The sequence below is a fragment of the Caenorhabditis elegans genome, chromosome I (genome assembly GCF_000002985.6).
Source record: "Caenorhabditis elegans chromosome I".
NCBI classification, from domain to species: domain Eukaryota; kingdom Metazoa; phylum Nematoda; class Chromadorea; order Rhabditida; family Rhabditidae; genus Caenorhabditis; species Caenorhabditis elegans.
The window spans coordinates 7,905,304-7,926,541 of record NC_003279.8 but is presented as its reverse complement, the minus strand read 5'-3'; the positions used below and the strand labels follow the sequence as shown (position 1 = coordinate 7,926,541).

Sequence of the window (21,238 nt, the reverse complement as noted above, 5' to 3'; positions counted from 1 at the left end):
GCAAGTTAAAGATTTTGACTTTCACTTTTGTATTTAATGTAACAAATTGACATGTCCGCAATTTGACGTGAAAGTGTTTGCACTTGGTCTACGTTGTCGATTTACGCAGACGTCCAACACCTAGGCGGGTACCTCTTTAACTTTTTGTTCAGTTTTCCTGATATTAATCCTCATAAACTCTTTAAAATAACAAATTTTTACAGAATGGCGCATATGAGAGGAACAAATCATGAAAAGGAGAAGCACGATGATGAAAATTCAAAAATATTATTGAAAGAACGGTATTTTGTGATTTATGGCGAAATTTTATAATTTTCTGAACGTTTTCCAGATATAATCTTCTCAAATGGTTAACCAATGTGGAAATGCGTAGTCCAAATGTTTTAATTCCAGTGCAAATTGCGAATTATGTGGAATCTCTGCCTTTCTGTAAATTAGCTGTTTCGCCGTATGGATTGGGATAGAAAAACGGATATAAATCCTTTTTTTCAGAAAATGTGATCGAGTAGCGGTAATGAGCTATGCCCGTCAACTGGATATTTATCAAATAAGCGGAGAAATTCTGACTCATGAATCAAGTGTTCAAGTTCTTGAAGAAACATCTCCAGAATACTGTATACTTCAATTTTCCTCATCAAGTACTCTGATATTATCATCCAGAAGTACACCGCATATTGATGTATTTGATAGTATGGGTGCATATCTCTATGATATTCCTCTAGAACTGCATGAGGGAATATTCGATGTAAATTCGGCTATTTGTGGAATGCAAACATTTGAAAATTATTCAAGTTCTTCGAATGATAAATTCATCGAAATTCTCTACGTATTGCAATATTCTGGAGTGTTTTCAGCTTTCAAAATTGGGTAATTATTTCTATATATCAAATCAGTAATTTTATTAATTTTTTTTCATACAGCACCTGCATTGTTTAGTCGTTTTACTTGTGTTTTCTGTGGATGTAGGCATATTTTCAATTCTATCTACTGGACGTAGAATTAAAAATGTTTGAGTAGTTTATTAAATAAGTATCGTTATGAATTGGATTTAATTTAATTTATTGCGCTCTCTTGGATACGAAAAGCGCGAAGGAAATTCGCTATTTTCGGACCATTTCAAGTCCTTTAGAGCAAGAAAAATTCCCGCTACTTGAGTACATTCAACTTTTGAAAAAATTATATATTCGAAAATTTACAAAAATTGACTATTGATATTTTCTTTTCAAACAAAAATTTCAATAATTTTCTTTCAGAAGACTATCAAAATACGTGAAAATGTGGACTGTTCAACTGGATATTGGACAAACAGGATCATTTACAGTATTACCACAATATAATCTTCTGCTAGTTGCATCTCATCACAAAGAATCAACATCATTAGTTCCACCAGCTGGTTTATGCTCATTTCGAATGATGGATATGGATCCATTTGTTGAACCAATCAGAATATCAACTCCTGATGGTGGATTCTTTTCACGTCTTCCATTCTCTACATCATTCATGTCATATCTTCCGAGAATGTCCTTGTCATTTGATTCTCAATTACTTGTATCTGTATCTACTTCTGGATCATTGTATCTATTCGAAATTCCATCTCTTCACGTTAAATTCTCTTTTAATTTCATTAGTGGACCTCGTCCTGTGGACGCATGTTTTGTTGATAGTGATGTAAGTTTCTGGTACCATTTTCAAATAATTATTGATTTATTTTACAGGAAATTGCAGTAATCTACGATAATGGATATCTCCTCAGATGTTCATTGGAAGATTTGGAAGAGAAAATGTATTCAGTGAAAATGAGATCAAAAAAAGAAATTGACGAGGAACCAGAACTCAAGGACTTTTATAGTGAACAAACAGTTATGGTATCACCTGCACAACGTGAAATATTCTTGCTCACTGCTGACGGTGACAACTCTTTTCTTCGTAAAGCAGCTCATAAACGTGTTCAACTTGCTGGTCAATTGTGGTTCTACACAGTTTGGAACTCGCTGAAAAAGCTCGTTGGAATGGCGATGGGTGAGCCCGCTGAGCAACTTCATTTTGAGACTCATATAGCGAAATTCGAATTTTCGTTGATACACTCTCCAACTAGGACTTTGCAAGAATTGTTCGATAGAACAGTAAGTATGAAAAAAAACGTAAAGTAATTGAAATTTAATTGAAAACGCAAAAAGCGCTGTTTAAAAAAAAATATATATAATACAAATTTCAAGATTTTTTTAAATTCCAAGTTGTGTTATTTCAGCTGAAGGAACATGATTACACGAGAGCAAGAGAGCTAGCAGAAACCTACGATACAATTGATATATATGTTGTTCTTAAATCGGAATGGATTGATAAATGCTCCAAAAACAAAGTGACAGTTGAAGATGTTGAAGATATTCTAAAACGAATCGGAGATTCTGAATGGGCTGCTGAACAGTGTGCAAGTGCAGATTCAGATGACTTTGAAGTTCACAAGGCACTTATTGATCTCGGTTTATCACTGGGAGAGTCTAGTGTGACATGGCAAATCCGGTTACTTCATCACTGGAGAATGTTGGAAGTTTGTAGAATCAAAGGAGACGTTGATATTTATATGATGGCTAGAAATGGAAGTTGTTTGGATGCGGCATTGACATTTGCACATGTACGTTTATACAGAAAGAGTGAGAATTTAAATATAAATTAATCGGGTAAAATATGAAAATATATATATATAATTTTCTTATAGCCAAAATAGGTCAAATCAGATTTTCTGGCCAATTTCTGAAATTATGATAGTGCAAACTTGCGTAATTGACATTTTTGGCTGTAAAAATCTAAAAGTTTTGAAAATATTTTCAGTGATAATTTGCTAAATAATATAATTTAAATAAAAAGGAAATAATTAATTTTTCAGAACGGAGACATTGATTCGTTGACACGAATAATTGAATCAAACATGGCAGTTATGAAGCATCATCAGAAACGTATTCTCTCAGCAATTCCAACATGTACTTCACCTACAAAATATGAGATTCTGATGCCAAAACGAGAAGACGGAGAAACAGAGGAACAATGGGAACTTGAAGAACAAAATGATGGAATTTATGAACGATTGGATAAAATTTTAATGGAACATCCTGATGCTGAATCTTTAATTAGAAGTATAAATGTTGGAAATATTCCGAATGAAGAAACATTTGATTTCACTTCATGGGTAAGAGAAACTCTACCGAAGATTGATTTTGAATGTGGAATGACTGATATTTGTGTTAATTTACTTCAAATAGCATATGAAAGAGGATATGAAGATCTCATTCATGATCTCGCGACGTGGCAACCATACGCACAATATATTCGAATTTGTTCGTCTGTCAGCGAAAGCATAACTTCGTTTCAAGATTCCACGATGAAGTCATTTACGGATCGGTTTTCGAGACTTCTAGATTCGGAGCTTATCAAAAATGCAAAAGACATTGTTTCATTGATCGAATGGAAAATAAAAATGACATCCAGTGATAGTGAAGAAAGTATAGAAGATCGATTACGTGATGCAGTGACAACATTGATGAAAGCTACAAATGAACGAACGACGAAAGTATTAGTGGCATTTAGGAATGAACTTCCGAGTGTAGTGGATGATCATGTAATTCTAGAAGTTCTTCTTAACATGACATCAACTGGCGCTGATCTTATGAAATCTCTTGGTGATCTTCCAGTTGATAAATATGTGAACGTCACTTCTTCGTTAGGATCATTGATGTCCAGGGGTGTCAAAATGACTTTCAAGTCGATTTTCGAAAGCATGAAAGAACCGTAAGACCTTTTATTTATTTGAAAACTATACTCACTTCTAATTTTCAGTGATGGTGCAAGAAGAGTCCTTATCAAACTATCCCGATCTGGAAATTGTTCTAATTTTGATGACTGGATGTCACTACGAGATGATATTTATGATATGGCCAATGGGTACATTTCTAAGGTTTTAACACTCTAATTTAATTATTTTTAGAATTTATGAAGATTTGGTGACCACAGAGGAGGCTCTGGAAATATTTGCAGGAGAGATCCTAGAGGAAGAGCGAATTGGAAGTCATCCCGAACTCATGGAACTTGTGCTAACACTGAATCCGAAAGAAGACAATAGTAATCCTAGAAAGCTGAGTATTGCTAAAAGCGCAGATGTTCTTCTTTCGAAAAGTGACGAGTTGATGAATGAAGCTACTCAGAGAGGTGATCCTCTTCTTGGTAGATCGAGATTCTTCGCAGTCGCTGCAAGGCCGATATCGCCGAAAAAGTCGAAAGAAAAGCTGGATTGGTTGGATGCAATTGATGCAGCTCTTGAACTCGGATGCACCATGATGCCTATTGCAATCAAGTAAGATTCGGAAGTTTTAATGAGGAATGAAGATTTTCCTTCAAAATAATTAAAATAGTCTTAAACTCAGAAATGCCAGAAAAAATAGAAAAAGAACAGCCCAAAAAGACTTACAACAGAGAATGAATTTTCAGATTTTGCGAGCATGACTCTCTTCTACGAGATGTTGTCGGACTGGGATCAAACTACAAACAAGGAAAGAAGATTCTAAGCTTCGCAAAACAACTCAACATTGACACACCAATAGCCACTGCTCTTTCATATTGTGCTCTTGCTGCACTCAATGCAAATGATGCCGTCTATCTGAGCAAGTACATTGGAGAAGTTATGAAAGCAAAAGGAGTTCCAGTTGTCCACAAGCTTTGTATGCAAATTATGAACTCATCCCATGTTCCAACTGATATGGAGGATGTCTATTCATGTGCTGTTCTGAATTCGAGTGAGGAAAATCTATTGGATACTGTTGATGCAATTGCATCAAGTGAAAAACGATTGAGTGAATCACGACGATGTCGAGAAATTCGATTAGATGATATTCCAGTGTCTGAAGCTGTGGTTGGAGATCCAATGTACACACCAATGAGGCTCTATAACGCAAGAAAGGAGATTAGTGGTGACGTGAAACAAAAAATAACTTTTTATGGGAAACGAAATTTATGGGAAACGAATTATGGGAAACGAGAAGGATTTGATGTTATGAAACGGCTGTATGCACATGAGTCGTCTACAGTCGCCCTATGCTTCTCTCTGTTCGAACCAGCTGAAAATGTGGAAACGGGAGAGCTCAGTTGGACGAAAAATGATAAACTTAGGCGATATGAGCGTGGTCTACGATTTTTCCAGGACCGAGTTCCACTTTCTGATCTTGTCACTGCTCCTGCGTCCGCTATTATCAATGAAGCGAACAAAGGAGATGCTTCAATCACTGCCATTGATCGAATTGAGGATTACGGTAAGAAATAAAAATATATGTTATCAGGGTTGAGACCAAAACATGAAAAAAATCCGTTATCGGATTTTCGAGTGCCTACATTTAGCATAGTAAACTTACAAAATATATTTTGTATACAAAAAAAGTTTGAAGTACAGAAGGCGTGGCTTTATTATTTTTTCGCCCCTAAAAATTTAATTAATTTTTCTATGAAATTCCAAAAATGCCCAGAACAATGACACCTGGAAACATTTACAAGAAATTTAGAGTAAAGTTCTTTTAAAAATTCAATTTATTTCAGGCTGTGATAGAAGACGGTTCATCGGAGATGCGGAATATCGAACTGAGACGATCATAGGACTTGCTGGAACTGAAAACGAGCAGATTTTTGCTGATGCTCTAGAATTAGCTGAAAAATACGAAATCGACGAATGGAAATTACATATGGCATCTCTTGAATATCTGCTAGATCCATCATATAATGTACCAATAATTGATGTCAAACAAATTATGAAAAGTCGAAAACATCTATCCAAATTGCGAACTAAACTCGACGAATTCCATTCTCGACTTCGTTCCATGGTACTTCCTTCCCTGGAAACAAATGAACAATTTCTGTCCTACATCTCATTGTTTGCTGACGCGGAACCCGAGAAGAAACTTGGTGACACTATCAAAAAGATTATTTCAAAAATGAAAAATGTGGAAGCAATCCGGCTGTGGACTGATGCTAAATATCTTTCCTCGACTCTGAACAAGATTCCCGATGGAAATCTTCGAGCAATCATATCGTCTGTTTTACAATTTCCAAAGATTGGAGTTAAAGCGTGTGAAATGTCCGCAGAATTTTTATTGGAAGGAGATGATACAAGACCTCCATCCAATCCATTTACATTGTTTTTGTTGATGAGAAGCAATATTGAAGATTTTCTCGAATTGGTGGCTAATAAGAAATCGGTTGGTTTTTCTTTACAATTTTTCTAAATTTCCAAAAAAAAAATTAGTTATAATAATATAATAATTCAGCAAATACTGTTTTACTACTTGATCTTTTACTACGTATCTCTTTTACTACGACATTTCTTTTACTTCGGAAAATACTTTTTTACTACCTCATCTTTTACTACGTGGATGTTTTACTACGTTTTACTCTTTTGCTACGGACGTATTTTCACTACGTGGAGGGATACTGTTGGGTTACTGTAGTGGTATTGTATAAGTAACAGTTTTCAGATAATATTATAGTTTTTTTTTAATTTCTAGAAATTGATTCACTATGAAAAAATTTTACTACAATGGCAGGGATTATATTTTGTTTCGTATCTTTTACTACGAATTAAAATTTAATTTTTATAGGATAGTCTAGATATAAACAAATCTATGAATATTTTTAAAAAATATATAGGTCACAATTGTAGTTTGTGCACAAGTAGTTCTAGTAAATTTCAGTTGTTTATTTTTTGGATACTGAGATGGAGTTATTGGAGGGATCCTGTTGGATTACTGTAGTGATACTGTGGGAGTAATTAACTTTTTTCGCGTTACCAACAAATTAGTTCCCTACCGGTTGATTTATAAGTTTTTAAAATGTAATAAACAACTTGCGGGTTCGGTCAGTTATATGCCAGATGTTTGAAATTTTGACTTCAACTGAAATTTTGATCAAAAACTTTAAATTTGCAAAAACTTTTGATCAAAAACTTTAAAAATGTTTTTTTCTGGATTTATCAAATCTTGTATAGAATAAGCAATTTATTGTTTTTCATAGTGAATAAATTTCTAGAAATTAAAAAAAAACTATAATACATAATCTGAAAACTATTACTTATACAATACCACTACAGTAACCCAACAATATCCCTCCACGTAGTAAAAATACGTCCGTAGCAAAAGAGTAAAACGTAGTAAAACATCCACGTAGTAAAAGATGAGGTAGTAAAAAAGTATTTTCCGTAGTAAAAGATCTATGTGATCAAATCGTAGTAAAAGAGAACACGTAGTAAAAGAGCCAATTGTAGTAAAAGATCTAAATGCGGAATTCGTAGTAAAAGAGATTCCGTAGTAAAAGAAATGTCGTAGTAAAAGAGATACGTAGTAAAAGATCAAGTAGTAAAACAGTATTTCCCTAATAATTCTAATTCATTGTTTTAATTGAAAAACTGAAAATTATTTTTTTCGAATACGATAATAGTTTTATCCTAAAAAAAACCATGGTAAAAACGATAAATTTTTTCTCATTTTGAGAACAATTTTTTTTTTTTATAAATCTGGAACATATTTGCACAATAAATAGGTACAATTTTTGCAGCTCGAATTTCAGCAATTCTTAAAATAAATATAAAATTTCAACTATTTTTTGTTTATCTTTCAAACTGATAATTTCGTTTTCAGAGAGACGATGAAATCGCCTACCTGGATCAAGCAGTGATTCTTCTCGAAAACACACCAAAAGTCCCACCGCTTCTCCTTGATGCCATTAAAATGCGATCTGAAAAAATGCATCGAGCTACAGTAACCCCAGAACCAGCTACTCCGTCTAATGGCTCTAGCACCGGACTCTCTTCATACTTTTCTAATACGGAAGATAATAGTGGAATGATGAAAAGAAGAAAGAATTAATCAAATTATGTGATTCTATGACTATTCTGAATAGAAAATTTTGTTTTTTTAGTAATTTATGGGTTTGATCTGGTCGAGTTTTTTTGTTTATCAATTATAATTAATTGAATCTGCTGGTATACATATAGCTAAATATTTATTGCATTGTGTTTTAGATGCTTTTCCATGCTTTCTGCTTTTCTACAAATAAAATTAATTTTTTTTAAATTATAGAGAATCTGAAACATTTAGTTAAAATCTAGAAAACAGCTTCATATTTTCCAATATATCCCAACAGGCTATAAATATTTTCAGAAATGTTTTAGGAATGAAGAAGGGCGGTCCAAAACTAAAACGAAAAGAAAGTGATGAATGGTTGTGTTCATCCACATATCAACCGAATCAAGAGGAAATAGTTCAGAAAAATGAAAGGAATTCGACAAAAAAGAAAAAGAAATTGAAGTTAGCTGTTGTAGTACCAAGGAAATCATCTAATTCTTCAATTAAATCTATTTTAAAACAAGAAATTGATTCTGAAAATGTTAAGAAACTTGATCATCGGGATAAATATTCCGACGATGAAATTCAAATTGATGATGGTGACGATGTAGATATTTTGAATGTTGTATCTACATCGGAAATCAAAACTCCCACTTCTAGCATGGCAAAAATCCGAATTATTACACCTGTAATACCTCTTAAAATAGGTTAGATCAAGATAGTTAGTTTTCCACTTTAAACTTTAATTTCAGCGCGCCATCCGACAAAGTTTTCTCCACCTATTCTTCAAATCCGTCAAAGTCCTGAACAATATTTCGCAGCATTGACTCCAAAACGACGAAGATCTGCAGACGTTGTGCAGGCTGTGAAACGGCGAAAAGAGGATAAATCCGATTCTTCGGATAGTGAGCAAAAATCTGATACTTCAGAAGTTTCAAACATTTTTGACACATTTTCCCCAATAAAAACCATCGACTCACCACAAAAAACAAAGTTCTCACTCGATTTTATCACTGGCTATGAAGCTCAGTTTACCGCATTTGAAGATACTCAACCTCCTATATGTTTCGATTACTGTAACGGAAAGAACTCTCCGGATTTATTTGATGATGTAGAGGATCCGATGAGCATCTACGAAGAATCTGAAGCATTTGAAGTAGCCAATTGCAATTTGGAAGCTTCTCCATTCAAAATTGAGGTATCGCCTGAAAAAATTGGTTCACAATTTAGATTTGAAGAGTTTGAAGAAGTGGAAAAGTTGAATGTAAATTGCTTAAAGAAGTCTCCAGAAAAGAAACTGAGATTCGCGGAACCTGATGAACCAACTTGGGATTATAATAATGATTATCAAAAAACGGAGCATTTCATAGAAGAAAGCTGTGGATTGCATCTACAAAACAGTGTATTTCGAGAATATGCAATTGATATTGAGACTTGTGGTCCATCTGTGTTTATAGAATCAACTAATTGTGCTGGACCAGATGATGAAACTCAGGTTTGTACATACTTGGAAAAATGAAAAAATGAGCGTGAGAGAGTCTAATTTGGCCAAGTGTCGATTTACGCAGCTTTACTACTCGAGGAGAATTGTGCATTCTTGTGTTTTTGTATATGATTGTAGTTTTTAGCTGTTAAATGTTGCGACATTACCGCTGAAAGTACGGTACCTGGTCTCGACACGACAATTTTTCAATCACTAATTTTTATTCATCGGCTTTGCATAGCTGCAAAAATATATGCACACTTCTCCACGAGGAGTACATAAACTGCGTAAATATCTGCGTAAAACTCCTCGTGCTTGAATGATTAAAAAAACACTCTGTTTGTAATTCGAATATTTATAATTTTTAAATATATTTGCTGTAAGATCATATCATGCATTTTTCTAACATTTAAATATTTAATTTTTGTTCAGAAATACAAGGATGCGGAATCAGGTGCAATGATGTCTAATTCATCTTTTCAAGAAAGTCAAGAAGAGGACATTTACGATAGAGATGAACTAACTGGATTATCAGGTAAAAATCCCTTTAAAAACATTTTCCAATATTTCAATTTCTAAATATCATCCATCAATATCATTTTTGGTTTATTCTTTGTCCGTTCTTCTTTTTTTGGTGGTTTTGGTGGTTAGTGTGACTCATATTCCATGCATTATTGTTGTTTGTCTATTGTTGGTACACAAAAACTGTCTCAAGCAGTCAAGAAAAGAGACGAGGAAAGAGTCAAAAAATACAAAGTTTTGAAAAGAAAAAAACATAGAAGACTTTGGACAACTAAATTTAAATACTAAAAGTTTAATTTAGCTCGTTTCGCCTCGTTAATGTCCAGCAAAGCAAGTGAGAGACGTCTGTTGATGAGTGACGTAGTGTTTGGCACTGTGCCAAAGAATAAATTGGTCCAGTTGGATTGCACTACTTTACAAAGGTATGTGAAAACGAAACAAAGTTCTGGAATTTTGTTTAATTTAAAAAAAATCGTTACGAGACCCCTACTTGAAAAGGGAGCATGAGATGTTCACAGTAGACCTTGAAATTTTGGATTTTAATTTTAAAACCAGAATTTTCAAATGTTTGAGTGTTTATTCCTCTTTTTAAAATTCCTTTGTTAAAAAGAAACGAATTTTCTTGTTTTCTACTTTATTAAAAACGAAAAGGTCGAAAAAAAAAAAGAATGCACAACCCCTTCCTTCACCTGCCGACTGTTTTTATTGACTTAACGCTTCGTTTTTCTTTTTGATTCTCTTTTCCTCAGTATCTCCTGTTTTTATGATGGAAAAACTGACCCGTGTGTGCCTTTTTGTTTCCGCCCATCGCCCACCAATCGAATTAATGTAATATATATCGAAAAGAAAGTGATATGCAAATGACTCTTGCGACAAAAAAAGAGATTGATTTGATGTCACTGCGGGATACTTTGACGCTAAGAAACACACTTTCATGTCACTTTTCACACTTTCTTGTGATGACTTTCAGATTATTTGTAAACTTTAATCTTTATTATCTCAGAAACTCTCAAAAATAAAAATGTTCGAAAATCGGCGAGACTATTTAGAAACGTTTGAATTTACGGTTTTGCCGCCAAATACCTAACGAGACCCATGGTTCGGGGGCAGAGCAAGTTTTCAATAGATTTTAAAAGAGGTTTTTCTCTGCAATCCCAATAATATTTTCGAGTTCGAAATTCTTATCGCTTCAAATTTTTTATATTACTTTTGCAGTTTCGAGTACTTAGAAATGTGCCTTCTCTCCCTTGTACTTTTGTCTACCAAAACCTTGAAATCACAAGACGTACCAAATTCTCCTCGAGAACGGGCGGATCCCATGAAATGCCTTGGTAGGATGACTGGTATCGGATTTCATGGTTTCTTCTGCACGTGCGCGAGAAAGAAGTCTTTCTCTTGCCAAATATACAAATAGTAATAGTGAATGAAAGCGTAATACACTTTCGAGCCGCCAACCAAGGGACCTTTTTTGGCTAATTTAAATGTTTTGACTATATGCCATTGAATGGTGGGGATTCGTAAAAAACTGAATGAATGCTCCATCTCTCTTGTTTTCGTTTATTATGTTGATTCATGCCGCTAAGAGAATTTTTTGGTTGAGCTTCCCGCCTAGCTCATCGGCAACATGCAAAATGTGTTTCGAGGCGGTGCCCCGCGACGAAACAAATGAAATTATGTGTACTGAACGGGGGATGAAATGTGAGCAGTGCAGATGTGACATGAAATCCAATAATTTTTGAAAAAATGAACTTCGGCAAACAATTTTTGGCGGTTAAACTACTTTGGAAAATCTAATCTCGAAGAAAATCAATATTTCTTCTGTAGGAGTTTCAAGGGAGGCGTATTTTTTTGCAGAATGGTCTCGCCGCGCGCGTTAATTTATTACAAAATTGTGTGTGCGCCTTTAAGGTTACTGTAGAAAAAATTGTCTCCATTTTATTGATTGTTCTCTACATTCTTTTATTTAAGGCTTTAAAATTGTTATTTTTACTTGCTAGAAATGTTTTTATGTAAATTTTTTGTTTTTTATGTTGAATTATTTAGAAAACGAGAAAAATAAATCCAGGTTTGACAGTAAATACTTTTTTCATGAATATGCCTCCCTCGAAACTCACAGAGAAATAAAAAATAAGAGAATTAAAAAGGTTTTTGTCTATAACGCTATCAACTCGAAAAATAAACAAAAATGAAACAAAAGCGTCGTGAAATATCATTCTTCAGCAGTGACTCAGCGATGTCTTGATTTCTAGCTTTTCCCATTCCACTCCCACGCTATAAAGTATCAAAGTTTTATGCCAGATGACTTCAATAATAGTTTTAAAAATTTTAAAATATTCATCTGAACTTGAATTTTATTCTCATCAAAATGTTTTAATTTAAAAAAATAATTTTTCAGCGTCTTTGGCATGTCAATTCTGGGAACCAGCTCATCATCAGTGATCATCAGTCGCAGCTCCACAATCCGTCGTCTTGCATCGTGTTCGCCTCCTCCACCACCCGCCCCATTTGTTTGTGACTCCGCCCTCAATTTCCCTCTTTCCGCGGCAACAGCAGCAGCAACCATCCCGGCCCTTCATCGTCTCTCGCCAATTTCGACACCTATTTCTGTGATTTACTCAATTGGAGCCGTATCTGGATTAAAGCCGACAATAACCATTCGAGACAATCAGAAACAACCAATTGAAGTTGTGATCAACCCACCATTGGTCAGTGAAGGCGCCTTCTAATGCGCGTCCTTCCATTTTTGATTGTCGTCGCGTTTCTACCACATCTCATATATTCTGCCTCTAGGAAAACTTCTACATCTATAAGGTATGTTTTTTTCTCAAAATTTATTTTTTTTAATTTAAAATTATTATGAAAATGTTTAAAATCCAATCCCAAGCGAAAGTCTAGACAAAATTCAAAATAAGTTTTGAATACTAATTCTTGGTCTTCTAAACTGGTTCAGTGTCCTACTTCCGATGCTCTTTTCCTTCAAATTTCTATCTCTTTTCTTTTCTTTCAACAGAAAAGTAAACTTTTGAAACTTCTTTTGTACTCTTCCTTTCCTCCCTTAAATTCAAAAAAGTTTACGTGCTCCTCCTTATCATGGCTAACTAAACAAAAGATTTTGCCGCTTATGTCAAAAACTGTTAGCAACATACTCTATCATCTTTCCCCGCTTTGCCGTTCGGTTCAATTCCTTATCAATTCTTCTTGCAATTTTTTTTATTTCACGGGCGGTACCCAACACAACACTTTATGCAGCTAGAAACCAAAAAATTAAATTCCAAATAATATTTTACATGCGGAATCTTGTTTTTTTTGTCCTAAAAATAGGATTCTAGGTCTCGATTTAGTGTTTCGAAAATTTTTGAGAAAAACGGAAGAAAAACTATGAAAAATAAAAGGAAACTCCGCAACAACGAATTGAGACCTACAGTGCTGCTTAAAGGCGCACATTCTTTTGAATAAAAGCAACGGTCGTTTCGAGACCATGTAACGTTTTTTGGAATCACAAAATGATTATGATTCGAGGTTTCAAGAGCTTTTCAAAAAATATTTTTTTTTTAATTTCTAGTCAGTTTCGGGCAGTGGCCATTTCTAGATAATCGCTGCGCTACGCGGAACATTGTAATAAATCATAAACTGAGAACAGTACGAGATAAGTCATCTCATCTTAGACGGAACACAGTTCTAAACGGACACTTTTACAATCGAAGAGAGTCCAACGACAACGCCCCGATCTGGAAGCTTTTACGTTTTCTCTAACAAGTTGAAGGTCGTTCACAATTTTTTTTTGACAAAAACATAGATGCTTACGTACGAAGACTAGCTTTTGAAGTATCACGTGTGAAGAATCTAGTATCATATACCTCACATAGTGAGTCAATTCAAAATCGACTAACCGAAATAAAGAAGCTTCTGAGTCATTTTTAATGTTTGTGTACCTTTCCGCGCTTTTTCAATACGCATACCCTGTGCTCATCACGCTGTCATTATTATAATTGGGAGCATCTCCTCCCAGGAGGTCAGAATGAAATCCAAGCTGGCGCGGGGATGGTCATTCTGCAGTCTCTTCCAATCACTGCACTCTTTCTCTTGAGTCGCCCTGTTTGACATTTCGGCTAAGCTTTTCATGCGTTCCGGTGTTTCTCTCATTGTGCTCCCGCCTGTATGAGAGAGCATCTTCCACACTGGGAGAAGTGAACTCTAAAAACAAATAGGGAATAGATAGTTTGAAAGAATAAGAGAATTAGACATATAGAATAGAGAACATCAAAATGATTGTCTGGTACCACCATCCATCCGGTGTATCGCATCAGTTTAGTTCACTCGTTAACACATGCCCCATTGATCGGGAGAAAAGTTTTAAACATCTGCTACTGCTTGCGGGGTTGAATTCTTTTGTAAGACGATGACAGGGAATTATTGAAAAATTAAAATTGATCTCAAAAAAAAATCCAAATATCGAAAATCGATAAATAAGAGAACTTTAATTTATTCTCATTTCAGATGTCAATGCTCAACAGACGCTGGTGGAATTCAATGTCATGGATCGTGGTGTGAAGCACGAAATAATGCAACTCATGTGAGTCCGAGGATATTGTTTTCGTGATCACTACAGTGTGTGAAACTCCTTAAGACACTATTTACCTCATTTATCCCTGCGATCAGAAGCTCAATCACTTTGTCATGGGAACGCGAATAGACAAGTGTTTCCAAACTAAATTTTTGTATAATTTGAAAATCCAAAGCTGCACTTTCGAGGTCATTTAAAAAGCTAATCAAGATAAAATGCGATTTTTGAACCCTTTAAATCAAATTCCAATGAACTGTGCAGATGTGTACCAAGTGTCTCGTGATGGCAGTACCACCACATCCAGGTGTCAATAACTCTTTTTATGATCTCATGGGTGGTTTTAGTTAGGTCATCCTTCTTCTCTCACTATTCGAGTAGACTGTCTTTTTATCGAACTTTTTGTCTTTCAAGAGTGCGCGAAGATGAAGAAGAACAAGCAGCAGCTGGTGTGTGTGTGTGTGTGTGCACTTTTCGGCTTTTTTCATTTGGTCTTTGGGTTTTAAAAGAAAAAAGAACACTGCAAATAGATGAAGAGAAAGAAAGTTATTTGATAAAATTTTTCGAGAAAATAAAAAAGTTTCAATAATTTTCAGCTTGCCGCATGTGCCGTCGTAAAAGTTCACTCTTCATCACGACAAGTTTTGGCATGTGTTCGAGTAAATGAACCAGCAGAAGACGGATATTGTGAATATGATGCTAAACGGAATGTGGTTCGTTTTTTTTAGATAGGAAACAATAATTGTAAAAAGGAATAAAATATAATTTTTAGAAGGAAAAGGAACATTTTTCTCGAAAAGGAGACCACACTTCAAAAATAAGGTCTTCTTTAGATTATTAAAGTAAAATTTTAAGTTAAAAAAGCTTTAAATAAAAAAACTTTTTTTCAATTCTGAATGCAATCTGGAAAATATATCTAAAACGTTGGAAAAATTAGAAATTACAAAAATACAGAATGCTGGAGAGTTATAAAATCTACAAAAAATATAATGTTCCTTTTTTTTAAATTTTCGCCAAAACCACAAATTTTAAAAATTATCAAAATTCTGCAAATACCAGCTTTCGAAACTATTCCAATGAAAAAAATGTTCAAAGTAAAGAAATAGAAAAAATCTGAAATTTTTCCAATGACTTATTTTGGCAGAATAAAAGAGTAAATTAAATTTTATTTTCAAAAAATTGGAAATTCAAAAATTTATATTGTTCATGCCAATTTTTAATGAAGATCATCTTAAATGATACAATTTTATTGGCTGCTTTTTTTTAAAATTTCTTATATTTTGGATGTGTTTAACTTAAATAAAAAACAAACATTTTTGCATAAATGCCAATAAATCAAGAATCTAGTGAAGAAACTTCTGAAAAAAATTATGTTTAGCAGCGGAGGTTTTCTGACGAATTTTTGAAATAACCATTTTAAAACTTTCCTTCGGACCCAAATTGTTCACAATTTTTGCATAAACGTTTTGAAATTAAAACTTCCGATCTCTTTACTGTGTTACAAACGATGTAAAATAACAATTAAAATTGCTATTCCTCTCCGCCACGCCTTTTTGTATATTGCGTGTGCTACGCCTTTAACAACACCAATTAGCAGGTGCTTGGTGAATTGTCACCTCCACCTTCACCAATATACATAATATTTGCACATATTTCGGTATGGTATCAAATGTTGGTATCCCCTTTTGCACCTTTTATGTACATTTACAACCAGCCAGCTGACGACACTTTGATTTATTATTATTATTATAGACGAAATGTTGGTGCACGGGAAGTGACTATTGCAACGTGGATCTTGTTGATAGTATTCGAGATAAAAGAGTTTCTGATGAAGCTTATGATGATGAAGAGGATTTTACAGTGGAAACAAATGCAGAATTTAATGAAAATAGTTTGGATGATAGTGATGAATATCCAATTGTACCGAATAGACAGGAGAAAATAGAAGAAACTATCGGAGCAGTTGATATGCGAAAACCTGTAGAGACAAAGACAATGAGTCCAGAAGAAGCGTACGTTTTTTTTTGAAAAAAAAGTTTCCGTTATTACCCAGACGCAGATTTTTGAGATTTTTAAATTTTTGAGAAAAATACGGTCCCGATCTCGACACGACAAATGTTTGCGAGATGATGTGCCTTAAAAGGCTATAATTTGCTATAATTGCTATTTGAGTACTATAACTTGACACTCTTGAACCTGTGCAATTTTTATCGATTTTTCAGATAAACCGTATTTGCACAAAAGCACAAAAATTAAAAATTAAAAACCGTCAGAAAAACCTTGAAAAATCGCTTTAAAAAATTCTGCGGCAACGAGAGTTTGAATTTACAGTACTCTTTTAAGACGCACACTTTTTTTGTGTGTTTACAAAAATTGTCGTGGCGAAATTGTCGTGGCCTTCCACATTTTTGGAACAATAATCGCAAAATTCCTAGTCTAGGTAAAAATTATTTTGTTAGAATTACAGCGTCGGATACACAATTCTTTGTGATTTTTCAAAAATTCTATTAAAAAATATATATTTTGCAAAAACTATAACTGAGTTGTATCAAAACTGTTGAAAAAATTATGGTAAATATCTTATCGGTTCAATTTTTTTTGTAAAACTAATTTGCTTATTAGAAAATTTTGAAAAATCAGAAAATAACCTAAAAGCGCAGCTGATTGAAAAGTTTTGCAGATAAGAGTGAAATTTTTAAAATAAAAATGGTTTTTTTTCGGATCTTTCCATCTGTTTTTCAAAATGAATATTTTAAGACAAAATCGTTAAATTTTAGAGGTGGAAAATTTGAATTATAATTTTTTGCAGAGCTCTTCCACCATGGCGACGCATGAATCCATTGAACGCGGATGCCGAATGGAAACCACCTCCACCACCACCAATGCCTGGAAAACCTCCGATTGTTCCACAATCTCCAACTACTACTACTTCAACTACCAGCACAACAACTACAACAGCAACCCGTCCTCCAACCACAACTACCACGTTAAGTTATGAAGAAAGAATGAGATTATATGAAGAACGTCGACGTCAGATCGAATTGGAAAGAGAAACAGAATTAAGAAGACGTTCAGAATTAGAAAGGAAAAGGCTTGAAGAGCGAAGACATCTCGAATCACAGCACGAGGCGAAACGAAGATTCGGAGAGGAAAGTAGATCATGGCCACTTCCAGCAGAAACAGTTCCAGCACCAAAGACGACAACAACTACAACGACTACAGTTCCATCAACAACTACTATAACAACTACTACTACACAAAGAACTACACCATATACTACAACTACAACAACTACAGCCGCCCCAACAACAACAACAATGAAAACTATAAAATATCCAATTCAAGAAGTAAAAAAAGAAAAGAAGAATTATGAGTCGTATTATAAAAATTGGAAGCCATATCGAAGACCATTTGATTTGAATCCGACACAGGTAAGTTTTAGATAACTTTTTTCTGTTTTGTGGATTTTTTGTAATTTTAGAAAACAGTACAGAATGATCAGATAGTTGAATACAATTTTTTTGAAGTTATTTCTATTTTTATTTAAAAAAAAACGAAATTATTTTCCAATTTAGCAACAAAAAAAATTAAATGACTACGAAAAATGATTACTGAACCAATTTTAGATTTTAATTTTTTTTTGCAGTTTCTTTTCGGGTTTTCTTTTATGAGATGTCTCTAACTCTAAAAGCTAAAATTTCAGAAATTTTGAAACACTTTATTGTTAACAAAAACGGTATTATTATGCGTCAATTGATGTGAATTACATGAAAACCTGACAAAAAGTTCCCAAAATAAAAACAATAAAAAATCGAAAGACTGTCTTGACTCAAAGAAAGATTTCGAATTCGAACATTATTCACCCGTTTGAGAAATTTTTGACTGAAGTGAAATTTCCGAGAAAAATTTTTTTTTTCATTGTTTTCTTCGATCATTTTAGACTGTTTTATATTATTTGAAAGTAACCAATGTTTATTAGAAAAATACTGAAGATTTCAAGTAATCCTGATTCAGTTTTGTTTTTCTATGCCTTTTCAAAGATTTTTTTCTGAGTAAAGTAAAAATCATAAAGAACAAATAAAACTAAATTTCAAAAAATTACAGATTTCGATCAACAACCTGAGTGCGATTGTTTATCCACCGAAGAACTTTGTCAAAGCAACAAAATCGACATCTTCCTCAACTACAACTACAACCACCACCACTACCACTACCACCACAACTGAAGCTCCAACAACCACAACTACGGAGCCAATAATATATCCTCCAGCAAACTTTAAAAAGGCGTCGAAAACGACAACTTCTACAACTACGGAAATGATATATACCCTTCCAGTGGTAAAAGAAGAAGATCAGAGTGAAGAGTATCAGCAGGAGAACAGGCAAATGGTTGAGGTGAGCATTTTTACTTATTTGAAAGATCTAAGAATTTGTGTAAATCTGTATTTTTATTTTTAACAAAACCATTTTTGCAAAATTAATCTTCAAAAGAGCTTTTTGTAAATTTTCAATTTTGTTGCCACAAATTAAATTATTAAAAAGTATACTTTTTGAATGAAACCTGAAATTATTTTTTGTTTTGAATTTTGAAACTTTTTTTTTTCAAAATTGAAACAAATCTGAGACATTTTCATTGACTGCGTTTCTGTCAGATACAGCGAAAATGCTCCTCTTCAGACGGCTACGTAATAATGTTTTTATTAAAAAATTCAATGTTTTTTCAAACTCCCAGATGCCAAAGATCGAACAATCGGAAGAAGTTGAAGATGTGGTAATGTATACACCAAAACCTCCTCCATCTCGACATTTACCGAAACCATCTGTCCGGACCCCCGCAGAGAAAATGGATGAATATAAGAAGCTCATCGAGCCGTCCGCGGCTCCACCCTCGATTATTCTTCATTCTTTTATCGCAATTATCATCTTGTTCTTGTTGTAAACCGGTCACACAATCTTCCCCCACTCGCAAAATTCCTAAGTTTAATTCGTTTTTTAGATTTTTAATAATAATTTGTTTGTTACTTTCTTTCACTTCTTTTTCCTAATTTTTTTGTGATTTTCTAGTCCCCAGTTCACACCATCGCTCTCCAACCAGGTTCATTTTACCGAATGATGAGTTCTCTTTTCAAATTGCTTTATCTCCTTACCACGTCTTCTTTCTTTCTCCAAAAAATCTTCTCTTCTGCTCACGTTAGCGGGTTTTGTTCTCATTCTTCCCCTCTCACCCATCACATAGCCTCCTCCAATTTTTCATAATGCATAAAACGATTTTGTTCAGTAGCGGTGAATCATATTAGGACCCGTCTCAGTGGGTAAAATCATTAGCACGGTTCCCCACACGTCAAGTGGTGGCGCCAAGAAAGGGCGCCCACTTGAAGCCAGAAGGCTGTGAAAACCGTTAATTGAGTTGGTGGGTACGGTAGTCGACACAATGCACAAAGAGCTCAACCCTGCCTTGGAAAACATATTTTGAGAAAGAGAAGAACTCACGGGTTCTTCTCGGTACGATATAAATTATATTTTAGCGGTTCAGGCTCAATAAGCAAACCGGAACAATTATTACAAAAATTGCATCTTGTAAAAATATATTGCAGATAAAAAAGGCAGCAAGTTTCAGAAGTTCAAACATCAAAGTCATTATTCTCAATTACCTGGTAACCTCTGGAAAATTCTTGAAACAAAGTTGTTCTTATGGCAATTCCTTGAGGTCCTACTGAAATATGTCTCTTTTTTGCTAAAAGATTAATTTTGTAAAATATCTTACAGCAAATATCCCTTCTTTGAAAATTTGCCTAAAATACTCCGAATGAAAAGAATACGCGAAGAAAAATTCTAGAAGAAATATCTAATTTTCGAAAAATATTTTTGAAAAAAGGCGGTTCTATCTTTAGCAAAAGTTTGATTTTTCTCCTAAATTCAAATATCTTTAATCTTTGTTTTGCAATTTCGAATGATACATCTTAGGATGTCCTTAACTATAACTTGGGAATTTTTCCCTTTTTCTATTCTACTCATCCAAGGTAGTAAAAATACTGAAAAATAATTACCAAAACAATCCAAATTATCAAAATTCATTGCAAAATCGCGAAGAACCAAGATATGGGCGGTGCCTAGTATTGATTTTTCATGTCTCGCGGCACGAGAGACACCTTTTTAGCTCTCCGGCTGTGGATTCAAAACAATTCTTCCTTTTTTCTAAGTTCAAGGTGTTTTACATTAATTTCTGAAAAGAAAAAAGTGACTGAAAAAGCAACGACCTGAATTAAAATATAATAAGCAGCAATATATTTCTCGCGACAAGACCCATACGTACGTACACAGTGTTAAAAACTAGATTCATAATTAATCCAAGACCAAGTTTTGACATGGCAGGGAGAGCAAGATGTGAGAGAAGTGATATCCCGGAATAGGGCGGCAGGGTCAGAAAGGCTGGGAACAACACCGGGGACAGGAAACAGTCAAAAAACGTTTTCCATTTTCGATATTGAAAACCACTTCTAATTAGCTAGGAAGTCACTTCTAATCGACTGAAAAGCATTTCCAATTACGGTGACTCTAGAACTGGTCGAAATAGCTAATTAGAAATGGTTTTTTGCTAATTAGAGGTGACTCTATGCCATCTGAGTGTAGAGCCGAAATTGATGTGGATGGCAAAAGAGGATTTAACCTTTTTTACTAGGAGCTACAGCTAATAATTTTCATAATTGTGCCCAGCTTTTATCGAGAATTAGCATTTTCCATGACATAAATCAAATAAAGACTGTGAAAATTCAGCAAGGCTTTCTCCTATATCATCAC

General features: G+C 34.2%; 3 protein-coding genes across 4 annotated transcripts; all 3 read left to right on the top strand.

Annotated features, from left to right (window-relative positions):
* The first annotated feature begins 203 nt into the window (after positions 1-203).
* On the top strand, positions 204-8,095 carry smgl-1 (Neuroblastoma-amplified sequence). Its single transcript, NM_001383416.2, has 12 exons — positions 204-281; positions 332-448; positions 493-867; positions 1,254-1,668; positions 1,716-2,123; positions 2,249-2,632; positions 2,885-3,783; positions 3,832-3,936; positions 3,980-4,345; positions 4,480-5,297; positions 5,578-6,233; positions 7,668-8,095. The coding sequence occupies exons 1-12, from the start codon at positions 205-207 to the stop codon at positions 7,893-7,895; spliced, it is 4,848 nt and encodes a 1,615-aa protein (NP_001369949.1). The 5' UTR covers position 204; the 3' UTR covers positions 7,896-8,095.
* A 105-nt stretch (positions 8,096-8,200) lies between these two features.
* F20G4.2 (Non-specific serine/threonine protein kinase) lies at positions 8,201-12,605 on the top strand (the record flags this gene model as incomplete). Its single annotated transcript, NM_001392623.1, has 5 exons — positions 8,201-8,581; positions 8,627-9,369; positions 9,790-9,892; positions 10,181-10,301; positions 12,275-12,605. Exons 1-5 carry the CDS (start codon positions 8,203-8,205, stop codon positions 12,603-12,605), a joined length of 1,677 nt encoding a protein of 558 aa, NP_001379142.1. The 5' UTR covers positions 8,201-8,202.
* F55D12.5 lies at positions 12,269-19,716 on the top strand (the record flags this gene model as incomplete). Of its 2 annotated transcripts, NM_001383413.3 has the most annotated exons (7): positions 12,269-12,690; positions 14,377-14,452; positions 15,037-15,153; positions 16,193-16,452; positions 17,250-17,871; positions 18,545-18,835; positions 19,173-19,716. In NM_001383413.3, 7 exons carry the CDS (start codon positions 12,605-12,607, stop codon positions 19,377-19,379), a joined length of 1,659 nt encoding a protein of 552 aa, NP_001369951.1. The 2 variants fall into 2 exon arrangements, with proteins under 2 accessions (NP_001369951.1, NP_001250629.1); NM_001263700.3 differs by lacking the exons at positions 12,269-12,690; positions 14,377-14,452; positions 15,037-15,153 and having other exon boundaries at positions 16,409-16,452; positions 19,173-19,379.
* Positions 19,717-21,238: the final 1,522 nt, after the last annotated feature.